Source organism: Hyla sarda, chromosome 8, assembly GCF_029499605.1.
Source record: "Hyla sarda isolate aHylSar1 chromosome 8, aHylSar1.hap1, whole genome shotgun sequence".
Lineage (NCBI taxonomy): Eukaryota > Metazoa > Chordata > Amphibia > Anura > Hylidae > Hyla > Hyla sarda.
Genome location: NC_079196.1, coordinates 62,019,468 through 62,044,665, shown reverse-complemented (window position 1 = coordinate 62,044,665; position 25,198 = coordinate 62,019,468). Strand labels below are relative to the sequence as shown.

The window sequence follows — 25,198 nt, the reverse complement described above, 5'->3', positions numbered from 1 at the left end:
GAGAAGGGATTGACAGGTGGAGAGTTCACTCAAGTATAAGCCAAGGTGGGCGTTTTCAGCACCAAAAATTGTGCTGAAAAACTCAGCTTATACTCGAGTATATACAGTACTTCTATTCCTTACACAAGTCATTAACCACCATTATTTTCACAATACGGCTTTACTGACCAGGTTGACTGTAAGAATACACAGGAGCTGCAGGTTCATGCAGCAGGGGTTCTTGCTGCCGAGATGAGCCGTGGTAATCTGGTGCTTCTGATGAACCTTTGTTTCTGGGTTCTGCTAGGATTGCCTTGTAACCTAAAGGAGGAATGATAAATTATTTTATAAAAGTTTATATTGTACAATCACAAACTACTAGGGTTAAAGGGGGTACTCTGGTGGGAAAAGGGGGAATTATGACTTACCGATAATTCGGTTTTCTTGAATCACCACATCAGCACCACAATGGGGAGCAATCTCATTGTGGTGCTGATGTGATGATGATATGAAAATTTTATTTAATTTTTTTTAAATTAACTGGTGCCAAAAAGTTAAACAGATATGTAAATTACTTCTACCCTGTTTATGTGAAAATAAACCCTACCCCGAAAGTAAGCCCTAGCAGGATTATCAGGGTGGGCTACCCCGAAGACCTAGGCCATGGGTAATCAACTGGCAGACTGCCAGGTGGGGGGCACTGTAGGAGTGTGAAGGACGACGAGGGAAGGGGAGGATGGGGGGGGCTGTAGCAGTGTGGAGGATGGGGGGCTGTAGGAGTGTGGAGAATGGGGGCTGCAGGAGTGTGGAAGATGTGGGGCTGTAGCAGTGTGGAAGATGGGGGGGTGCGACATCCTCCACACTACAGCCCCCCATCCTCCACACTGCTACAGCCCCCCATGTTGTTCAAGGTACACATTAGGGATCGACCGATATAGTTTTTTTAGGGCCGATACCGATAATCGGTGCAGGTTAGGACCAATAGCCGATAACTTATACCGATTTTCCGGTATAAGTTATCGGCTATTTAACCCCCTGCGACACCGCTGCAGATCATTGATTTAAAGCTGGTGCTTTAAATCAATGATCTGCAGTGGCTTTTGCGGGGCCATAGACTGCCGCCGCCACCACCCGCTTCTCTCCCCTACCTGCCAGGGTGCTCCGGGCTATCCATCCATCGTTCAAGTAGTGTCCAGGGGTGTTCCGGGTGGTCCGGTCCGGGCTGTCCTTCTCCGGCGGTCATCTTCTCCACTCCGGGCAGGCTCCGGCCTAGTACGCTGCATAGACGTCGCTGCGCAGTGACGCCCGTGCGCAGCGACGCACCTGACGTCACGGCGTCTATGCAGCGTACTAGGCCGGAGCCTGCCCGGAGTGGAGAAGAAGACAGTGGGAGAAGAAGGACAGCCCGGACCAGACCACCCTCCACCCGGAACACCCCCGGACACTACATGAAGGAAGGATGGCCTGGACCACCCCCATTACGGGTAAGTTTAATTTTTTTATTGACTCCGAGGGAGGGGCCCAACCGGTATAGGGAAAAATCCATACCGGTATACCGCCTAGCATCATGGTGGGGGGTGCGACGCGGTGCGGTGGGTCGAGGGGGTGGTGGTCGCGGTGCGGGCGGGGCATTATCGGCAAGATAATTGCCGATACCGATAATGCCCAAAATCGTGATTATCGGCCGATAATATCGGCCATACCGATAATCGGTCGATCCCTAGTACATACCGTAAATAAATAAGCCCTACCCTGAAAATAAGCCCTAGTGTTTTTTTTTGTGTGACTAAAATTAATATAATACCCGGTCTTATTTTCGGAGAAACACGGTATTAAAAAATCTTAATCCTTCCAGTACTTATTAGCTGCTTAATTCTACAGAGGAAATTCTTTTCTTTTTGAAACAGTGCTCTCTGCTGACATCTCTGTCCAGAGCAGCATATGTTTGCTATGGGGATTTTCTTCTACTCTGGACAGTTCCTAAAATGGACAGAGATGTCAGCAGAGAGCACTGTGGTCATGATGTCAGCAGAGAGTTCTGTGTTCCAAAAAGAAAATAATTTCCTCTGTAGTATTTTAAATAGAAGTGATTTACAAATCTGTTTAACTTTCTGGCACCGGTGATTAAAAAAAAAAAATAATAAAGTTTTCCACCTGAGTACCCCTTTAAATAAACACATTCTGTGGGGCAGATTGGAATGGTCCCACTGAAAGAACAGACAGCCACAAGACTCCATCGCCTCTGTGCGAGGTGACCTGGAATCCGGATCTAACTGCGCTATAAACCGCTTCTCTGGCTCAGAGTACTGTGAGAAAAGCAAAGTATCACCCATCCCAGCCACATGGCTCGTGTTCATAGAATAAACCAGATGAGCACGTATTTTAGTACAAAATAATAACTGCTCTTAGTGGCTGTTTGTAAAGCCTTATAGGTTTTTTTTATGCTGTGTATGTATTCCCATTTAGACATTTATAGGTTTATATGGAAAGAAGAAAGAAAAAAGAAAAAAAAAAAAAAAAAAAAAAAAAAAAAAAAAACTGTGGTGGCACTATCCTTGTGCAGTTACTAAGGGAAACACAATAACAGTTTCCACTTTTTACGATGCCCATGTACCTGGATGTTGGGTTCAGAGCATAAACAGGAGTAGTTGCGTGGCCGCCAGGACCCGGTTTCATAGATGCACGGAGTTTGCAGAGAGTACTTTTGTTCCGTTGGAAGGCTCGAACGGAGAGGTAAAAAAAGGTTTTCCTAAGAGTGCACACCGCTAGGGTAGGTTAATACCGCGGACATCAATAGTAAAATAATAAAGCAGCTTTAATGACAGATGACGCGTTTTGAGAGCGCAGCTCTCTATTAGGTCATGTGATGACATGACTTGATAAAGAGAGCTGCGCTCTTGAAACGTGTTGTCTATACATCATTAAAGCAGTTTTATTATTTTACTATTGATGTCCGCGGTATTAACCTACCCTAGCGGTGTGCACTCTTAGGAAAACCTTTTTTTACCGATCCATTCAAGCCTTCCAACGGAACCAAGTCTTATCATATAGACATTTATGGCATATTCAAAAGAAAACAAAAAAAAATTGACACCAATGCCGCCTGATCGCTGACTGACCCAATTAACTTTAATGGGATTAGGGTTCTGTCACAGCATCTGGCATTTTACTGGACAAAAAAAAAAGTGCAAAGTGCTGCGGTCTTTTCACTTTTTATCAGACACAGCTCCACACATTTAGTGGTGGCTGTGACTAGTATTGCAGCTCTCAGCAGCACAGTCCTATTCAAGTGACTAGGACTGAGCTGTAATACTTAGCACAGCCACCAACAAACCTATAAAGCTGCGCCTGGTAAACAATAAAGGAGGCCGTGGTTCTGTCCGGAGCCTGGTGACGCCCCCCCCCAAATGTCTGACCCCCCCCCCTCACCAGTTGGATATTGATCACCTGCACTAAATATAGGTCATCAATATTATCAAACCCTTTTAATAACTAGAAATGTAACTGCATTCAGAAACACGGACTTACTTCTGTCACAATTTTCTATTGCCAAGGCAGCATGGGAAGGCTTTTGGAATCGCACATAGGCCAGTCCTTTGCTTTCTCCTGTGCTTTTATTCTTAATAATTGAACAATAGTCTACTGGTCCATATTCCTAATGAAAGAGGAAAACACATCTATGAGTTTAAGAAATCATACAAGAATGTAGGTGCACTACTGGGGTAGATGTAGACAATGACATTGGCTATCCCTCAACACTGATGTTAAAATTGAGACATTAGCCAGTATATCCTTGTATGAAGGACATCCCTGAGCCCGAACACCAAGAAATAACAAAAAAATAAAATAAAAAAGGCACATGCAATCAAAATCAGTGTGTTTTGTTTTTCCAGCATTCATTGAACAGTATATATGACAAGTTAACTTTATCTTGCAAGTCAGTACAATATCAATGTACTTTTTTAAACTAATTAACAGAGCAGATACCTTCTAATATGGCAATGCAAAGTTTTTTTAGTGGAAAAGAAAAAGAAAAAAAATTGCATAACTAGTGCAGGTCTTCAAAGATGGTAAACCCGGAGAAAAGGTCAGAAAGATTGGACCTTACCTGGATGTGTTAGGCTGAGAGCATAACCTCTGGGATCGCATTGATATAGTGATAGAATGCAGCCACCTTGTCCCTACAGCGATCAAACGCTTGGTTGCTGATAGAAATTGCAGTAGAGGGAAGAACAGGAGCAGATACTGAACCAGAAAACGGGAATGCGCTCTGGGCGCTTCAGCGCCCAGAGCAAAGTCCCGTTTTCTGGTTCAGTACCTGCTACTGTTCTGCCCTCTACACACAAATTTTTTTTGGGGATTTTTTTTATTATGACGTTTTAATCATTAAATTATTATAATTTTTTTTTTTTTTTTTTTTTTAAAGGTTCTAAATTCCCTCTAAGAAACATGATCAGAAACCTGAATATGCAGTTACTTGTAAAATATAGTGCAAAACTTATTGGCAGGGAGTCTCTGCAACACAATAGCAACCACTTGGCTACCTGTGACTGCCCAGCTAAGCGATTTAAGTGGGTTTGGCTGTCTGTCACCCAGTCAAACCCACTTAAAAGGGGTACTCTGCTGGAAAACTTTTTTTTTAATCAACTGGTGCCAGAAAGTTAAACAGATTTGTAAATTACTTCTATTAAGAAATCTTTATCATTCCAGTACTTTTTAGCAGCTGTATGCTACAGAGGAAATGCTTTTCTTTTTTAACTTTTTTGTCTTGTCCACAGTGCTCTCTGCTGACACCTGATGCCCGTATCAGGAACTGTCCAGAGCAGGAGAAAATCCCCATTGCAAACCTATGCTGCTCTGGACCGTTCCTGACACGGACAGAGGTTTCAGCAGAGAGCACTGTGGACAAGACAAAAGACAAATTCAAAAAGAATTTCCTCTGTAGCATACAGTTGCTAAAAAGTACTGGAAGGGTAAAGATTTTTTAATAGAAGTGATTTACAAATCTGTTTAACTGTCTGGCACCAGTTGATTAAAAAAAATTATAATTATGTTTTCCACCAGAGTACCCCTTTAATGGCTTTGATACAGGAGGGTCTTATTGACAGTGACATCTAAGTGGTTAAATGGCTGGGATCAACATTATCCCCAATCACAGCCACTGATGGTGGTTGTCAGCCGTAGTTAAAAGGGGTATTCCGGGCAAAAACCATCTTATCCCGTATCCAAAGGATAGGGGATAAGATGTCTGATCGCGGGGGGGGCCCACTGCTGGGACCCCCCGCGATCTCCCTGCAGCACCGGGATTCTATGCGGGGCTTTGTCTCTAGTTTCGAAAACCTCCGGGTTTCCGGGACTGGGGACGTGACAACACGTTACGGAGGTTTCCAAAACTAGAGACGCAGCCCCGCATAGAATGCGGGTTGCTGCAGGAAGATCGTGGGGGGGTCCCAGCAGCGGACCCCAGCCATCAGACATCTTATCCCCTATCCTTTGGATAGGGGATAAGATGTTTTTGCCAGGAATACCCCTTTAATGCGCAAGTGTGATGTTGGTCCGGCGGCAGAATACTTGTTTAAATTTCCAGACAATTTTGTAGCCTAAGACTAAAGCAATCAAATTACATTCTGTGCCTAAATTATGGTTGAATGCCCAGGCCCAACCATGAGTCTAATGACCCAATGTAACAGCAAGATAGGAATCAGATGAACAGTAGGGCTATTCAGCCAGAATTCAGAAATGCCATATAACTAGTAGCTCCTGCACAAACATATGTACCTTGAACTTGTTCTTCACATCATCTTCTGTATATGATTTAGGGATCATGACAAAGATCCTTGTCAGCTCTTCATCCTCCACTTCTTTGTGACTTGTGGATCCTCGTGACTGGGCAATAAATACCTACAACAAGGGGTTATTAAACAAGGTAAATATCCTACATATTAGAAGGGAATTCCTCAGTTAAAGAAGCCATAAAAAGAAAAAACGAACTTCTAAAAAAGGATGCTACTTTTTGCAAATAGAGAGTCACACCTATCTAGGAGCTGTTTCTAGCATTGCAGCTCAGTGCCATTCCAGTAAAGGAAACTGTCAGCACTGTACACAATTTCAACAAAATCAATCATATCCTACCCTTGAAAGTGGCCTCTGTTTAGGGGGCCGATTTAAAGGATAGGGGATAAGATGTCAGATCGTTGGGGTCCTGCCAATTGGAGCCATGCCCCCTCCTATAGACTTGCATTGAGGGGGCATGGCATGACATCACAAGGGGGCGGAATCATGACGTCAGGTTACTCCGCCCCCATAGTCGTGAGGCTTCAGACTGAGCCTCCAGTGCTGCGTGGAGCTCACACAGGTGGATGCTGCATGAGAGATTGTGGGGACTCCAGTTGCGGGACACCTGCGATCAGACCTCTTAGGGCAGGAGTACCCCCCCTTTAAGTGAAATTACTTATAACGTATTGGAAATACGCACACAAAATATTGCGATCTGCAATTCACACAAGGTAAACTGCAGGGCGCAATCCAAAAGAATACAGGAATTTCTGCTGCGGCAATCCCGAAGCAGAAATTCCACAAAATTGTGGAAAAACGCTGCATGAACATAACCTGAGGGTCACTTCACACATCCTTATTTTTGCTGCAGCAGATTTTACTGCCCATTGACTTCAATTGGGTAGAAAAATCTGCAGCAAAATATAAGAACATGTGAACAGACCCTTAAAGACCAACTGTCATTTAATAACCCCCCCCTCCCCCCAGAACACTACAATGTTGTTACTGATTACCATAAAGTGAATATAGCCATACCTTTATCACCGCTTTTCCTTCTTTTATAAGTTATAAAATCATTTTATCCAGCGGTCAGGCACAGGCAGATAGGCGAGGCTTGGGGTTTGCAAAGCCCCGCCGCTGCCACACCTATCCACTCTTTCAGTGCTGGGACCACTGTGTATTTCGACAGCAGTCCACAGTCCATGCGCCCCTCCCAAGCCACGCCTATCCAACTGTGCATGACCGCTAGATAAAACTATTTTATAACTTATAAAAGAGAGAAAAGCGGTGATAAAAGGTATGGCTACATTCACTCTATGGTCATCAGTAACAACACTGTAGTAGTCTTGGGGGGGGGGGGGGGGGGATTTAATCAATGGATCAGCGCCAATGGAATTGTCAAGCTGCTCTGTCCTATTGACAGAAAAACATTTCTATGGCAGATTCTGCTGAACCCAATTTCTCACCATAGGTTCTGCTACAGAAATCAATGAGAGGCTGCTGCATGCGGATTCAACATGGAATCCCTGTAGTGTGAACGGTCCAAACAGTCCTCGCTGACTACAAAGAGGATGGTCAGGTTTCCAACCAGGGTTGAAAAACTACAACTCCCAGCGACAGACAACATCTGTCCGGGCATGCTGGCTGTTGTAGTTTTGCAACAGCTGAAGGCACCCTGGTTGGGGAAATACTGATGTAGAAACTTAGACTACTAATAAAACCTCCTTGGGGGAGATTTATCAAAACCTGTGCAGAGGAAAAGTAGACCAGTTGCCCATAGCAACCAAATAGCCTCATTCATTTTGCAGATTCCTTGTTAAATATGAAGGAAGTGATCAGACTGGTTGCTATGGGCAACGTTTCCTCCAGTCGGGTTTTGATAAATCTCCCCCATATGTGCATATGAAGCGATCTGATTGGCTCCAATAAGACAAAGTAGCCAATCAGATCACTGCTTATAAGCTTGTCGTCTGGAAGCTGTATTAACATGTTAGATGGAATCTGATTGGTTAACTGCACCCCATTCAAACAAGCTGATAGGACACAAACTCCTAGACAACCAATCACATTCGAGCAAGCATGCGCCTACACTAAACGCCGCGATCTGATTGGTCGCTCGCTGTCCGCGAGGCGCTAATACCTTGATGGGCTTGGTGTTGTCGCTGAGGCCTCGGCCGTGCATCTCCTCCATAGCCCGGCACGCCTGGGACGATTTAGCGTATTTCACGAAGGCGATACCTTTGGACTCCTTCGTGTACTTGTCCTTCACAACCCAGATGTCCTGGATGTCTCCGAACTCGGCGAATTTCTCCCGGATCGTGTCCTCCGTCAGCGACTTACTGACCACCAAGAACACCCGGCTGTTGGGAGGATCGTCCAGATTCCCGGCCGACGGGCGAAATCCGCTGTTGTCTTCCATTTTCCTCGGTAGCTGCGCGCGCTGAATAACTGACAAAAGCACTAGTCACTCGTAACCGGCGCTAATCCCCGCCTCTTCCGCTGACGTCATTTATCTTTAGCGTCCGTCTCGCATCCGGCTTCGCTCAGGCAACAGCGGCATCTAGTGGTTGGATGCAGCATTGCGTGCGTCAGAGTTTAGTACTTCACGTCTTTAGGTTAGTGTTTCCCGACCAGGGGGCCTCCAGCTGTTGCAAAACTACAACTCCCAGCATGCCCGGACAACCCTTGGCCAGTCCGGGCATGCTGGGAGTTGTAGTTTTGCAACAGCTGAAGGCCCCCTGGTTAGGAAACACTGATTTAGGTGTCCTTCGTGTTCTTGCAGTTTTCAGTCACAATCGGGAATTTGACTAGGACAAGGTTCACACTGCACTTTGTCTTAAAATAGTCTTAAAGGAATTCTGTAGTGAAATATAACTAATCCCCTCTCCAGGGGTGTGGAAATAAAAAAATAAATAAAAAAAAGCTACTTGTCCCTCATGACGATCCACTTGTCCTGGTACATAAAATAATTTTACCCAAAATAGTATGTAAATAAGATCTTTATTAATATAAACTTAATAGGCAGACCAGTAAGTCACCCCATTAGGTGAATAGGGCCCCTCATAAGTAAGTCCACCCATTAAAGGAATACTGCAGTGCAAAATAACTTATCCCCAATCCGAAAGAAAGGGGAGAAGTTATAGTCCGACCGCTAGGACGCCAAAGAGATATATGGAGGGGCATTTGAGCCACCCCGTCATGCTGGGGACACCATGCCGACTGCCGGGGCCTGGTAGTCCCCCCTTTAGGTAGGTATGTTTCTTTATCAGGTAGGGTCCCCTGTGCCATTATATTCCCCCTTTTGATACCCCCTGTGCCATTATATTCTCCCATTTGAAGGTCACTGTGCCATTATATTCCCCCCCCCCCATCCTCCTTTGCCATTATACCCCATCCCCCCTCTGATGCCCCCTGTGTCATAATGTGTACCACATTATTCACTTATTTACCAAACTCCCCTCTCTGATCCCCTGCTACCTGTCCTCCGCCCTCATGTGTGCTTTGGCAGGCTCTGGGGCTCGGTGATTGTTGCTGGACCGCAACCTCGGTCCGGACGGAGGTGCACACTCTGTGTGATGTCATCACACACGGCTACGCCAGGACGCTGACATCCTGCGCGGCTCGCTACAGGATACAGCTGCAGTCTATAGGAGTTTAGTTCCGGCACAAAATTGATTGTCCCGTTATATGGGAATTCCTTAAGCATTTAGCCCTGCTTGCCCAAAGCAGGGCTAAATGCCTGAAGAATTCACCTGCCCGCCACCCGGAATTGCATGTCCCGGGAGTCGGGCGATATAATTTCCACATCCCTGCCTCGCGATCTCCTGAACGGGGCCCCAGCAGTCTTCTGGAAGGGGGCGTGCCGACATGCCCCCTCCATGTATCCCATAGACATACACGGAGGAGGCATGTTGGTTACGGGTTCCTGTGGGGGTAAAAACTTCTGGCAGAGCGCCATGGCCCCGTTTAGGGGATCGCTGGGGTCCGACCGCTTTGGATAGGGGATAATTTATTCTTCACTGCACTACTCCTTTAACTCTTTCGATTTTCTATCCATATGGGCTTGTTTTATGCGGGACCAGTTGTTCTTTGTAATGGCATCTGTAATTTTTCTGCAAAATGTACAGCAAAACAAAAATAAAAGTATTTCTGGGATAAAAGTACAAAAAAAAAAAAAACACCACCATTTTCTAAATTTTGGGGGCTTCCATTTCTACACAATGCACTTTTCGGTAAAAACAACACCTTATCTTTATTCTGTAGGTACATATGCATACAACTACACAACCAAATTGATGTTGTTTTTTTTTTTTTTTACTACTTCTAACTTTTTATATTATAATTAGTATGCCTAAAAATATGACTAAGTTGGAGGTTATCCACTGAAACGCGTCACTTTGTACGCCCTGTGTATCAATGTGTTCCTTATAAACGTATTACCACACTGGACATTTCTCTCTACAAGTTCCTGCCTAAAAATTTCCTTTCTGATCCCTAAAATACTTTAATTTTTCCGTATATGGGCTATGCATTTTTATGCCCAATCCTCAAAAACATTGAACATATTAAATGTTTTTGCGGATGCTGTAATCAGGATTTCCGCGGCATTCTGACATGTGAACAGAACAAATCTGCAGCAGAATGTCCTTATGGAAATTCATGCGGAATTCCTTACGGACATGCTGCCATGTGAATCCCGCGGAGTATACAAGAAGAATTCCGGCATAACTTTCAACATGATTTACTGCAAATTGATTTGAATGGGATTCTGCAGTCCCATTCAGACAGCAGAATTTCCGCGACGGGCATTCCACTGCGGAAATTTTTCTTTACATCAAAATATAAAACTAGTCCGCAGCAGAATCCCATTAGAATCAATGGGGTTTGAATTTCAGATAGATAACACACATTCGCCAAAATTCTGCTGCAATTTTGGCGAAATTCTGCAATTCCATTCAGTAAATCTACTTGCAGAATCTGGAAAGCAGAATTTCTGTAGTGGTATTTCCACAGCGGAAATTCTGCCATGTGACTGGTACAGTGAAATCCTCATTCAATTCAATGTGCAGTACATTTTGCAGAAATTCCATTGTGTGAACATAGTGACTGCAAAAACATCGCCTCAAAATCTTTTTCCAATAAAAAAAAACAATGTCTGCTTGGATGAGGAAGGGGTAGAGAAAAGAGCACACCTGCCATGTCCACTGCCATTAAAGGAGAACTGTCACCAATTAACCCCCCCCCCCCCCCCCCCCACACACACACACACACTAACCGGAGGTACTGGCTGCTAGTGCGGGGGACACTGATCAATACGATGCCTTCCGTGCCTGGATCGCCTGATATCTTAATTTTTCAAGATATGCAAATCATCTTTTAACTGGCACGGGCAGGGTTACTGCCTTCATCTGGCACTGTGATGTCACCACCGCTCGGCCTGCAGCACCGCCCGTCTTCTGCATATTCATGCCCTCCCTCCCCTCCTCGCTCTGTATGTGCCTCCACTGTCCTTGTGCCGGCTTCCTGTGTACACCCACAGGCGGCCCCAGCGCAGTGAAAATAAAGATATCACGCGGAAGGCTGGACGGATCCGGGCATGATATCGATCAGCGTCAGTTTTCCTTTAAGCATCTTGGTGGCAGTATCAGCACTGTGGGCACCACCCATTTGCCCAGGCCCAGTACAGGTAGAAACTGCAGCCAGGTGCCATGTGGTAGTATTTGCAGCAACATTAGCAAGCAAATGTCCACTTCTTCCAGTGGTTGTGTTGTTTTGGAGGAAGATGAGGCCATTGTGGACTGGTTGCCTCACTCTTGGACAACTCAGGAGAAGGAAGAGTCTGACCATAGGATGTTGAGTCAGGTGTCCGTGGATTCCTCATTGTTTTCAGTTTCATGGCCCAGTGGAAGTGGCCTTCCTAGACGGTCTGTTCCATTATCTCTGTCTTTCCTCCCCCCCCCCCCTCAGTTCTAAACAGTAGGATGACATTAGCCATGAGGAGGAGTTCTGCGAGGACATTTAGCCTTTGGAGTGTGTGGCAGAGGTGGTCGAGGTTAAAGTAGTGGCAGAGCACAGCACTAGTAGGGCTGGTGGTCATATTGTAAAATATCATGGTGGATATGCTAAGGCGGAGCAAGGAGTCCATGATCAGACAGAAGTTCATACTGAGAGGAGTGGCGGGGACAATAAGTAGGAGTTTGATGATGATTACATTTTTAGATGAGCTCCGTGCATTGTCTATGGGAGCACCAGAGATAAGTGCAGCGGGGCCCTTTTTGACTCCTTCACCTGGAGCCCAAGAGATGTAAGGTGTTCAAAGCATGAGGGTAGCGATGATACTATCAGCCATAAATCCCAGTCCAATCTGACCCAGATTGAGCAGGATTTCTAATATTGTGCTTACATGGACAAAAATCAAATACACATGACTTTGCATAAGAAGGTTTTTATCTGACACATTTGGTGTGATCCTAGAACTTTTTTGGGTGTCCCTATGAGCACACAACAAAGTGTGTCCTGATGACCTTCCTTCTTATTCCCTTGTTGTATTAACTTATAATACTTACAGAAATAGTCGTTTTAACCCACTATATATAGGAGATTGATATCTTCCTTGCACAGATGTAACTTAAAGAGGTGGGGCCCCAATGTAAAATCTGTAACAGGGCCCCGACCATAATTCTTTAGTTAAAGCGTTACTGTAAATACCACAGTGACCACAGTGCTCTCTGCTGACACCTCGGTCCGTGTCAGGAACTGTCCTGAGCAGGATAGTTTTACAATAGTGATTTCCTCCTACTCTGGACAGTTCCTGACATGGACAGAGGTGTCAGCAGAGAACACTGTGGTAGACAGAAAGAAACTACTCAACATCCTCTGGTGTATACAGCAGCTGATAAGTACTGGAAGGATTAGGATTTTTTTAATAGAAGAAATTTACAAATCTGTTCAACTTTTTGGCACCAGTTAATAAAAAAAAATGTGTTTTCCACCGGATTACCCCTTTAAAGGGGTATTCCAGGAAAAAACTTTTTTTTATATATATCAACTGGCTCCAGAAAGTTAAACAGATTTTTAAATTACTTCTATTAAAACATCTTAATCCTTTCAGTACTTATGAGCTTTTGAAGTTAAGGTTGTTCTTTTCTGTCTAAGTGCTCTCTGATGACACCTGTCTCGGGAAACGCCCAGTTTAGAAGAGGTTTGTTATGGGGATTTGCTTCTAAACTGGGCGTTTCCTGAGACAGGTGTCATCAGAGAGCACTTAGAAAAGAACAACCTTAACTTCAGAAGCTCATAAGTACTGAAAGGATTAAGATTTTTTAATAGAAGTAATTTACAAATCTGTTTAACTTTCTGGAGCCAGTTGATATAAAAAAAAAGTTTTTTCCTGGATAACCCCTTTAAGTGCTTTACTTGCCTCATGTGTGTGGTGGATCGACACCTTTTTGTGATTTCATGCTTTCCCCCCAGGCTCAGCATTCCTCCAGTCTCTAGATGACTGTTGCCTTCAGCCTCTCTTAGGATCCGTGCATACGGCAGAATTTCCGCCCTGGACATGTCAATTCTTTCTGCAGAATCAGCTCTGAAATGCATTGCTGTCTATGACGATGACACATTTCCAAAGGGTCCTAGTGCCAGCATGCTCTGCTGGTGCCCGCTGTCTGTGGAATGTCTGCTGGAAATTTTCCACAGGACATTCTACAAAAAATCCACCGTGTGACCAATAGGGTATGTGCACACTGAGGAATATCAGCTCCGAATTTTCTAAGCGTAATTCCGTTTTCTGCCAACTTTTAATAGGATTTGGCTGCACACTAAATTTCACACATCTGCTGCGGAAATACCAATTTCAGCTTCTGCCAAAAGAATTCACATGGCGCATTTCCGAGTGGTGCTATTGCCGTAATATTCTGCCGGTGCCGGCTGTTTACAGAATGTACGCCTGAAATTTTCTGGGCAGACATTCCTCAAAAATTCTGTCATGTGAACTGGCGTGATCTACTGCGGGTTTAAGCTGCAGCAGGCTTTCTGCAACAGATTTACCATAGTGGAAAGACCGCAACAGAATGCATTGATGTCAATGTAAATCTACCTGGGCTCAAACTCGCAGAGGGGAAACCTGTAAACTGTACCTTTAGGCTAGGTTCACACTGCGGAATCTCCAGGCAGAAAATTTCCACCCGGAGATTCCGAGTGCAACAGACTGCAATGTGTTCCGCGAGTATTTCCGTCTGAAGAATGAGCAACACCATTCGTCAGGCAGACATTTCCAAGCAGATTTTCCGTTCACAAATTCCGAAGTACGAATTTGTGAAAGGAAAACAATTTACTATACTATACATTTTAGCAAGCGAAATTTCTTCCTGCAATTTCAAAGCGGAATTGCAGGCGGAAATTCCCTAGTGTGAACCTAGCCTTAGGGTCCATTCACACAGCAGAATTCCCCCTCAAATTAAAGCTCATAGACTTCTATGGGATTCCACGCTCCCATTCACACTTCTGAATTTCCGCAAGCGGAAATTCAGAAGTGTGAATGGGAGCGTGGAACCCCAAAGAAGTCTATGGGCTTTAATTTAAAGGGGTACTCCGGCGCGCCTCCGCCCCCGTGTGACATCACGCTCCGCCCCTCAATGCAAGCCTATGGGAGGGGGCGTGACGTCACACGCCGCCGGCGCCGTGGTCGCCGGTAATCAGACCCGGAGCGATCATGCTCCGGGGACTGATTTTAATTGGGGTGCTGCGTGCAAGATCACGGGGGTCCCCAGCGGCAGGACCCCCGCAATCAGGCATCTTATCCCCTATCCTTTGGATAGGGGTTAAGATGTCTAAGTGCCGGAGTACCCATTTGAGGCAGAATTCCTCAGGCGGAAACTCTGCTGTGTGAATAGACCTTTAGGCTAGGTTCACAATGCGGAATCTCCGGGCAGAAAGTTTCTGCCCGGAGATTCCGAGTGCGACCAGCGCCGACTGATTCAGTAGGACTACGCGGACACTGCAGTCTCCAATAGACTTATATGTGCTCCGCGAGTATTTCCGCCTGAAGAATGAGCAACTCCATTCTTCAGGCGGAAATTTTCAAGCGGATTTTCTGTTCATAAATTCCGCTTCACAAATTCCGAAGTGTAATTTGTGAACGGGAACCCATTCACTACACTATATATTTTAGTAATCGGAATTACTGCCTGCAATTTCAAAGCGGAATTGCAGGCGGAAATTCGGTACTGTGAACCTGGCCTAATGGTAAAGACGCAATGCAAAGAAGTCCTATAGTTATAACCGTGGTCCTATAATATACTATAGTCGATTCCCCTTGAGGCCTCCTCTGTATTTTATTAGCCAGTAACTTCCTGCTTAGACCTTTATGACCAATGTCTAATATACAGGAACATCAAACTGCACTAAATACAAGTGAACAATGTAAGTATTCTGTATTATGGCACATGTCTCATTGTGTATAGCAGGCATGCTGACAGTTGTAGTTCCACTGCAACTTCACACCAATACACAGTCTAAACTCCCCGGATGTCTCTGCGTCTTTTTCCTATGTAAGGTAACATTGAAAACGGCTCCGCCCACTACACTGGCTCAGCCAATCACAGCGCAGGAACAGGAGAGCGGCCTAATGTCATTGGTGAAGCCGCGCGTCGTTGGGCGGGGCGGCCCGGCGAAATAGCAGTAGTGACGTCACGCAGTTCTCAGGCAGTCTCTGATTGGCTGAGGAATGCAGGGGTTAGGTGACGGCTCTTTGGTGTCGCGCGTGAAGTGGTCGTGGGGAAAGCCAAGGCGGTGACCTGGCGCTGCCGAGTTACCGTAAAGACCGGTGAGACATGGCGGAAACGGGGGTGTCATAGAGACTGCATACATGGAGCTGGACGGACACATTGCCTGCATATGGGGTCACAGCTCCAAGTCTACAGGGGCTGAAACATTATGGTAGTTGGGGGTCTTTCTAGAGAAAGTACTTGATAAAAAAAGTTATTAGGTTGTTATATCAGCTCTAGGTCTCTGCTGTGCAAAACATGACACAATGACCTCACAGCACTGTCATGTGACCATATGCAGCATGACATGATGACATCATAGCGCTGTCATGTGACCATATGCAGCATGACATGATGACATCACAGCACTGTCATGTGACCATATACAGCATGACACGATGACATCACAGCACTGTCATGTGACCATATACAGCATGACACGATGACATCACAGCACTGTCATGTGACCATATGCAGCATGACACGATGACATCACAGCACTGTCATGTGACCATATGCAGCATGACACGATGACATCACAGCACTGTCATGTGACCATATGCAGCATGACACGATGACATCACAGCACTGTCATGTGACCATATGCAGCATGACACGATGACATCACAGCACTGTCATGTGACCATATGCAGCATGACACGATGACATCACAGCACTGTCATGTGACCATATGCAGCATGACACGATGACATCACAGCACTGTCATGTGACCATATGCTGCACATGGACCGGGGTCAGGGTGCATCTTTGAGATATTCACTGAGACGTCGGTCATTTTACTTATGTCCATTGGTGATTTCCTCCAGCGCTGTAGAAAAAGCATCTGAGGAAAACTCAAGCCGCATGGGTGATGGACAAGGGAACGCACAACAAAAGAAAACCTGACAGCCTGTTCACCTGCACTAAACCCAATATACCGGGATCTAGTGCTGGGAAGTATATCATTCAAAACAGTGGTCACTTTAATTGGTTAAATTATGCCCCTTTTTAAAACCATTTCTGTTGTGTTGTTGTGCGCATTGGAGGCAGGGAGCTGGCTCGCCGAGCTCCCCTGCCTCCTCAATATTTGCTGCCTGACCTGCCCAAGTGATGAATATGTTAATATCTTGACTCATGTCACTGGGACAAGAGAGCCTGACAGGGGTGATCGCAGGTGCTGCTGCCTTGCGGGTCTAGCCAGCCGCATTGCCTACCAGGATTGGCTGCCCTTTAAGGAACACCGGATCCTAGACAACTGATACCAACTTATGTACTTTTTTTTTCTTTAGTTAATGCATCAGTTGTTTAGGCTGTGTTCACTGACCAGGACATATGTTAGTCCAGCCTTAGATAAGTGTATTATACAGGTGGGGTGAGCCATACTCCAAACATGGAGCACACCAGCTTTTATTTATCTATCGTTTCATGGTGATGGTTCAGGGGACTTGAGATTTAGGATTCCTGCTAGGGATCAACCGATATAGATTTTTTTTATTTTCATATTTTTTTTAGGGCCGATACCGATAATCTATGACGTTTCAGGCCGATAACTTATACAACGATATTCCGGTATAAGTTATCGGCTATTTCAACCTCCCCCCCCCCCCCCCCATAGCAAACCTCTTTTACTCTGTGCAGTTCCCGAGACAAGCAGAGATCTCAGCAGAGAGCACTGTTTCCTGACAGAAAAGAACAACTCAACTTCAGCAGCTGATAATTATTGAAAGGATTAAGATTTTTTAATAGTAAGTAATTTACAAATCTGTTTAACTTTCTGGAGCAGGTTGATATAAAAATAAGTTTTTTTTCCTGGAATACCCCTTTAACACTTGCCCTGCACAATGTAATAAATTAGGTGCAGGTACATAGTTTCCACTACATAAATTAATGGAGTAAAAAACACATTCACCTGCTCCTCTTTTCATGAATACCCTCTCTGTATTTAGGACTGACTAATCCAGTGATACCCAACCAGAGATTTGCTCCAGCTTGAGGCAGTGGTTGAGAAACGCTGGACTGAACTGTATGTAGCCACCACTAAAGGGAGTTTATAAACTCATTGAAAACATAAGGGATCGTAAACACTACAACATTTGAGTGGAATCCTACAGAAAATTCTGTTGTAGCAGAGTATTATTGTTTTCAATGGGATGCTGCTGCAGCATGCACACGGCAAATCTCCTGCGTTGGAAACGTCTGGTGCGGAAATTCAAATCCCAGCCTCTGCAGAAAGAACTGACATTGTGGGGTAATTCTTTTGTCGGAATTTGCTCAGAAATGCCTTTCCGAGGGGTCCTAGCATCAAGTCAGTGCCTGCTGCAGACACATTCTGAAAAAATTACGCCATGTGAACATAGCCTTAGTAAGCTAATCACGCTCCCTCTAAATGAGTCAAAAAGGAATCAAAATTTGTTTTTACCATCTGGAGCTCATGCATGTGCATGGTGCTAGAGATGAGTGAACTTACAGTAAATTCGATTCGTCACGAACTTCTCGGCTCGGCAGTTGATCACTTATCCTGCATAGATTAGTTCAGCCTTCAGGTGCTCCGGTGGACTGGAAAAGGTGGATACAGTCCTAGGAAAGAGTCTCCTAGGACTGTATCCACCTTTTCCAGCCCACCGGAGCACCGGAAAGCTGAACTCATTTATGCAGGAAAAGTCATCAACTGCCGAGCCGAGAAGTTCGTGACGAATCGAATTTACTGTAAGTTCGCTTATCTCTACATGGTGCCACCGTATGCTGCAAATATTGTCACTGCATTACACACATTTCAGGGACGAATATATGTGTAATAATATTAGAAATAAATAAAAAATTTTATTCCATGTAAAAATAAGAAAATTTTATAAACCTCCATCATATGAAATCAAAGATGTATATAGATATAGTATATCCCCATAGACTTCTATAGGTGTCCTATTACAGCCCAGAGACTAAACCCAGCCCAAATAGCTATGTATGGAATTGTCATTAAATTAAAGTCAATCTAGTCATATAGCGATCCCTAGAATGTCTACAAATTATTTCTTATAATGCAGATTTTCTGTTTCCTTATTTTTATTTTTTTCTCTTTTCAGAGTCTGTAGTCTGGATTCAATATGGCAGATGTAGAGAAAGGAAAAAAGATTTTTGTTCAGAAGTGTGCACAGTGCCACACGGTTGACAAGAACGGAAAACACAAGACGGGACCAAACTTATGGGGACTGTTTGGTCGTAAAACAGGCCAGGCTGCAGGGTATACTTACACAGATGCAAACAAAAGCAAAGGTGAGATTCAAATGAAGATTGTCTAACCTCTCTGCTAATATACCATATATTTCGCCATATAAGACGCTCCGGCATATAAGACGCACCCAATTTTAAAGCATGAAAATCTACAAAAAAAAGATTCTGAACCTTCAACCTGCGGACCTCCAGATGTTGCAAAACTACAACTCCTGGCATGCCCGGACAGCCAACGGCTGTCCGGGCATGCCAGGAGTTGTAGTTTTGCAACATCTGGAGGTCCGCAGGTTGAAGACCACTGGTATAGTAGGTAGTACTCACGTGTCACCGCTTCCCTGGATGTCGCCCTCCATCGCTGTCGACGCATCCCCGGGGTGTCCCCGTCGCTCCGGAACGTCTCTGCTGCCGTGTATCCTCGCTTTCCGTCGCCGCCATCACGTCGCTACGCACGCCGCTCCTATTGGATGACAAGACGGCGTGCGCGACGATGTGATGACGACGAAGGAGAGCGCCGGCCATGCAGAGGATCCCGGCACGGAGCAGACACCGAGGAGGCAGGTAAGGTCCCTCCCGGTATCCTGTAAGCTGTTCGGGACGCCGCGATTTCACCGCGGCAGTCTCGAACAGCCCGACTGAGCAGCCGGGTTAGTGTTATTTTCGCTTCAGACGCAGCGGTCAGCTTTGATCGCCGCGTCTGAAGGGTTAATACAGGGCATCACCGCGATCGGTGATGTCCTGTATTAGCCACGGGTCCCGGCCGTTGATGGCCGCAGGGACCGCCGCGATAGGACAGGTTTTAATGTGTATTTGCCGTATAAGACGCACCAACTTTCCCCCCCCCAGTTTTGGGGAAGAAAAAGTGCGTCTTATACGGTGGAAAAATACGGTAATTCTCTGCAATATATCTGTGTTGCAGTGTGCTTTGCCTGTCATAGGCGTCCTATTAGGCACTACATCTGGTATAGGCCAGAAGGAGACCAAACTAACTGTCTGACTTGCTCAGGAAACAGAACAGAGTCACTTGGTGGTCGTTTTTTTTTTTATCACATTAAAAACATATAGAGGGACATTTATCAATGTTTGCTTATGTATTCCTTTTTTTTAATACTTTTTTCTTTACTTTTTTTTTGCTTATGTGTGACTTATTTATCAACTGGTTTCAGCCTGTTGATAATTTTCTTTCACGTAAGCAATTTTTCCTTTTCTACTTTGGTAGTAGCTTTTTCTGCTCCATGTTTGAGCTGGAGTAAATTTAGTCAATTTTTAACCTTGTTGCGACTTTTTTTTGCGCAGTTGCGACTGTCGCAGTTAATAAATACCAGACTACCCGTAGTCCATTTAAAAATTATTACTTCGTAGTTAAGTTTTGGAAAACTTGCTTTTCCCGCTTTCCAGTCAAAATGTTGCACGAAAAATCGCGTAGACGCAGATGCGACATTTTTAGTAAAGAAAAATTAACTAAATCGCTTGATGAATGCCTGTCATAAAGGTTGAGAATTTTACTAAAAAGTAAATGGCAAAGTGTATTATAATTACATAAGGAACAATATAATAAAAGTTTAGTTTGGTGACAGGTACTCTTTTTAATTCCTCCTAAATTTAATAAGCTCCAGGGACATTTATGCCCTTCTAATAACATATCAGTACAAATGGTAACTAGATACATGTAGAACAGGCTTCCTGCAGCCACACTCAAAGGGCTATGGTTGCATTATTGAGGTTGGCTACTCCAGGCACTCACAGAATGGCGCCCACAGTTAGTATCCACTGCACACTTCAATGCCATTTGTAACACCATTCACAAGCCCCATTCACATGGTGGAATTTATCCGGCCGGACATTCCGCATGCAGCAGGCATTGGCAAACAAGCCGGTGCTAGGAACACTCTGAAATGCGCCGTCTGCAATGCATTTTCGAGCTGATTACGCTGACGCCTGCCATTCATAAAACAATGATCTGGGCCCCAAATGGCAAATTGATGGAATCAATTCAATTTATTGCTGAAATTCCTGTAACGGTCTTCTACAAAACTGTGCGTGTGCTACAAAATGCATCCCCTTTAGGGGTGAACTTTTTAGATCTTGTGTACGGGGCCCTGGCTGCTTACCTGTCCACGGCCTGCTCCGGCCTCCACCTTTCAAGACTAATGCAAGTGTCGGCCCACTCAGCCAATCGGCCCCAGAGATTGGGTTCCATCGTAGCCAGTGATTGGCTGAGCGGGCCGTTTTATTTGCACTAATCTCTGAGGGTGGGGGCTGGAGCGCCCTGCAATCAGACACTTATCCCCTATCCTATGGAATACCCCTTTAAATGTATAGAATGGATTCTTCAGATGTTTCTGTAACAAATCTGTCGTGTGAATATAGCCCTAATATACTTTAAAGGAGAACTCCAGCAAAAATGTACTTAGGGGATAAGTAGCCTATCGCGCAGGAATGGGACCCGGCTCTCAGTGAGGAGCGTGTACTGCAGATGCCGCGCGCTCCAATAATTTCTATGGGAGCAGCGACGAGTACAGAACTTGGGCATCATCGGTGCTCCCATAGAAATGAATGGAGAGCGTGAACCCCCCCCCCCCACGATCAGCTACTAAGCTAAGTTAATTTTTGCTGGAGTTCTCCTTTAAGATGAGAGTTATCCAAACTTAAAAAATGGAGGATGGCTTATCCTTGGGTTAGGCCATCAATATTGGCTTGAAGATCCAAAGTTCACCACCTCTGCCGAGCTGCTGTTTTAAAGAGCCTGTACGGCTCCTGCAAGCACTGCAAATTCATCAGTGTTCTGTGTTTGCAATTACAGCACTATTCAAGAGGGAAGGGCACCACTGCAGTTCTTTACACTGCCACTGATAATATAAGTGTTTGCAGGTACAAAGCATATGTAAACATCCAGAGGCTGTAGCACTTGCACAAGCTCTACAGCCCCTTCCTATAGCTTAGTGATGGGAGAGAGGGGCCCGGATAGGCCATCCATTTATAAAACCCAAATAACCCCTTTTAGTATTGAATCTGAACAGTATTCTCACGTTTTCTTGTGTTTTCACAGGTATTGTTTGGGGAGAAGACACTCTTTTGGAGTATCTGGAGAACCCAAAGAAGTATATTCCAGGAACAAAAATGATTTTTGCTGGTATTAAAAAGAAAAACGAGCGTTTAGATCTTATTGCGTATTTAAAGAAATCCACTTCTGAGTGACTATGTTAGCTGCAGGGATTCCCTTACAAGCCATGAGAAGTACTCACTCTTGGATAATGTCATTATGAATGGGGTGATGATCATCTAGCAGACGGATAAATGTGAATGGGGGACAATGCCTTGGCCTTGTGCTAGAGCTCGCACAGCGAGGTAGTGCCATCTTTGTCCTAAGTCTTGGTTTTGGCTTAAGTCTTCATTCTGCAAACAATCAGAAACCACATTGTGTGAACCCAGGGTTATTGTCATGTACTTGACTGCAGGAATGTTTAAAGGGAAGTTGTCATTACCAGAGAACACATGCATGAACGTCTGATTTTATGTCACATGTAAATGATTGTATAATTACAAAAGAAATCTGTGGTATATTGTGTACTCTGTACTTTTTTTTTTTTTGCCACTATTCGCCATGAAAAAATTCACTTATCCGTCTGTGTTCCCAATATAACTGGCCACAAAGTAAACCAAAAGGCACAGATGCCTAAATCTCCCAACGCTCTTTTATGAGCCATGAATAGCAGGCTAGCAGATCTCAGTGATGCACAGATCCCCAGAGGGGGTATTTCCACAGAAGAACCTAAACAGAAGGTAATTGGGAGGCACTCACCAAGGATTGTGCATGCCATTATCTTTGGCGCAGTTACATCAGTGAAGCGGGACAAAACAGACTGCAAAAGGCACAGGAGGGTAATAGATGATTTGTGCTCCTATGACCCGTCATCAGGCCACCACTTTGTGCCAGTTTTGGCTCACAGTCTATATATTCTCTCAAACACACATGTTCTAGGGTTTGTTTTATTTAAAGTAATACTGATTGTGGATTTCCTCCCATGTTTTAAGAACAGCCAATCACAGGGAGCGCAAACAGAATTCACCTCTTTAATGTTCAGGCTCAGAACGCCAGTACTATTATAGTGAAAAGTGACCGTCCATAGAGTATGCCTCTTGCTGTGCCATGTGTCCTGCTCAGACCGCCACTGCGAACAGACACACAGTGATCTGCTAGTTGCCGCGGCCATGCGCAGCATACTCAATGTTTGTGAGTACACTGCAAATGCGCATGTCGACTCGCAGATCACTGTGTGTCTGCTCATTGCAGCGGATTGCTGCCACGAGCAGACAAAGCAGGCACAGCAGGAGGCACACTATAGGGACAGTTAGTAGCTTATCCACAGGGTCAAATACCCTGCGGATGCGCGACATGTGAGCCTACCCTTAATGGTCGCATGACCAAAGATCACTTTGTTGAATTGTGGTGCATCTCAGCTGAAGGCAATAACACACATGTCCATATGTAAGACACCTAGGGGGTGATTTATCAAAATCTGTGCAAAGGGGAGCAGTTACCCATAGCAACCAATCAGATTTCTTTTTTCAGAGATCTGTTTACAGGGGTACTCCGGTGGAAAACAATTTATATATTTTTTAATATCAACTGGCTCCAGAATTGAACAGATTTTACAATTACTTCTATTAAAAACATAAAGGAGATCTGTAGTGGTAATTTTTCAGAATCCCCGGCCTACAAAAAGTAACAAAACTCACTTTTCGACGTTCCCCTGCCTTCTCCCTGCTGCCCAGGCTCGTTACATGACAGTGTGCTCAGCCTATCACTGGCAGAGGTGGGACATCGCTGCGGCCGGCGATATGCTGAGTGCAATATGACTCTCCGTCCTCAGGAAGCAGGAAGAGGGCCAGCGGCGGAGGGACACCAATATCCTTGGAACGGGGGAATGTCAGAAGGTGCAGCCCGGGCACAAGGGATTCTGAAAAATTACCACTTCAGATCTCCTTTAATCCTTCCAGTACTTATTAGCTGCTGTATACTACAGAGAAAGTTGAGTTGTTCTTTTTAGTCTGACCACAGTGCTCTCTGCTGCCACCTCTGTCCATGTCAGGAATTGTCCAGAGCAAGAGCAAATCCCCATAGCAAACCTATCTTGCTCTGGACAGTTCCTGACATGGACAGAGGTGTCAGCAAAGAGCCCTGTGGTCAGATGGAAAGGAACAACTCAACTGCAATACAGCAGCTTATAAGTACTGAAAAGGATTAAAAATTTTTTTTTTTTTTTTTTTTTTATAGAAGTAATTTACCAATCTGCTTAACTTTCTGGCACCAGTTGATTTAAAAAAAAAGTTTTCCACCAGAGTACCCCTTTAACCCCTTAACAACGCAGGATGTATATTTACGTCCTGCGCCGGCTCCCGCGATATGAAGCGGGATCGCGCCGCGATCCCGCATCATATCGCGTTGGTCCCGGCGCTCATCAACGGCCGGGACCCGCGGCTAATACCACACATCGCCGATCGCGGCGATGTGCGGTATTAACCCTTTAGAAGCGGCGGTCAAAGCTGACCGCCGCTTCTAAAGTGAAAGTGACCCGGCTGCTCCGTCGGGCTGTTCGGGACCGCCGCGGTGAAAGCTTGCAGGACACAGGGAGTGCCCTTACCTGCCTCCTCGGAATGACTGCTCCGTGCCTGAGATCCATGCAGGAGCAGTCAAGCGCCGATAACACTGATCACAGGCGTGTTAATACACGCCTGTGATCTGTGTAAAAGATCAGTGTGTGCAGTGTTATAGGTCCCTATGGGACCTATAACACTGCAAAAAAAAAAGTAAAAAAAAAGTGTTAATAATGGTCATTTAACCCCTTCCCTAATAAAAGTTTGAATCACCCCCCTGGAAAAATAAAAAAGTTATAGGGGTCAGAAGATGACATTTTAAAACGTATACATTCGCCTGCATGTAGTTATGCTTTTTTTCCAGAAGTGCGACAAAATCAAACCTATATAAGTAGGGTATCATTTTAACCGTATGGACCTACAGAATAATAATAAGGTGTAATTTTTACCGAAATATGCACTACGTAGAAACAGAAGCCCCCAAAAGTTACAAAATGGCGTTTTTTCTTTGATTTTGTTGCACAATGATTCGCCGTGCATTTTTGAGTAAAATGACTAATGTCACTGCAAAGTAGAATTGGCGACGCAAAAAATAAGCCATAATATGGATTTTTAGGTGGAAAATTGAAAGGGTTATGATTTTTAAAAGGTAAGGAGGAAAAAACAAAAGTGCAAAAACGGAAAAACCCTGAGTCCTTAAGGGGTTAAAGACTCAGTCTGATTGGCTGCTTTGTGTAACTACTTCACCTTTCCTCTGCATCGGGTTTCATAAATCTCCTCCATAGTGAATACTTTCTTTGTTTTAAAGCACAACTGTCACATAAAAATAGGTTAAAAAAAACTGTCACCGCCTCCTG

The 25,198-nt window shown here is 44.8% G+C and overlaps 2 protein-coding genes across 6 annotated transcripts in view; one reads left to right on the top strand and one right to left on the bottom strand.

The window, feature by feature from the left end:
• RBM45 (RNA binding motif protein 45) overlaps positions 1 to 8,278 on the bottom strand; it is a 38,038-nt gene extending 29,760 nt beyond the window's left edge. The window contains exons 1-4 of one of the 2 annotated variants that reach the window (XM_056533215.1): positions 7,895 to 8,278; positions 5,758 to 5,880; positions 3,508 to 3,634; positions 169 to 300 (exon numbers count right to left, since the gene is read on the bottom strand). In XM_056533215.1, the coding sequence (XP_056389190.1) occupies positions 169 to 300; positions 3,508 to 3,634; positions 5,758 to 5,880; positions 7,895 to 8,173 (661 nt within the window). In that variant the 5' untranslated portion in view covers positions 8,174 to 8,278. The remainder of the gene's footprint in view (positions 1 to 168; positions 301 to 3,507; positions 3,635 to 5,757; positions 5,881 to 7,894) is intronic. The other variant, XM_056533214.1, reaches the window with a different exon arrangement.
• On the top strand, positions 8,042 to 23,985 carry LOC130283775 (cytochrome c, somatic). Of its 4 annotated transcripts, none has more exons than XM_056533217.1 (3): positions 8,042 to 8,181; positions 18,599 to 18,788; positions 21,793 to 23,984. In XM_056533217.1, exons 2-3 carry the CDS (start codon positions 18,620 to 18,622, stop codon positions 21,939 to 21,941), a joined length of 318 nt encoding a protein of 105 aa, XP_056389192.1. In that variant the 5' UTR covers positions 8,042 to 8,181; positions 18,599 to 18,619; the 3' UTR covers positions 21,942 to 23,984. The 4 variants fall into 4 exon arrangements, with proteins under 4 accessions (XP_056389192.1, XP_056389194.1, XP_056389191.1 ...); XM_056533219.1 differs by lacking the exon at positions 8,042 to 8,181 and adding an exon at positions 8,219 to 8,337 and having other exon boundaries at positions 21,793 to 23,985; XM_056533216.1 differs by lacking the exon at positions 8,042 to 8,181 and adding an exon at positions 15,422 to 15,577 and having other exon boundaries at positions 21,793 to 23,982.
• Positions 23,986 to 25,198: the final 1,213 nt, after the last annotated feature.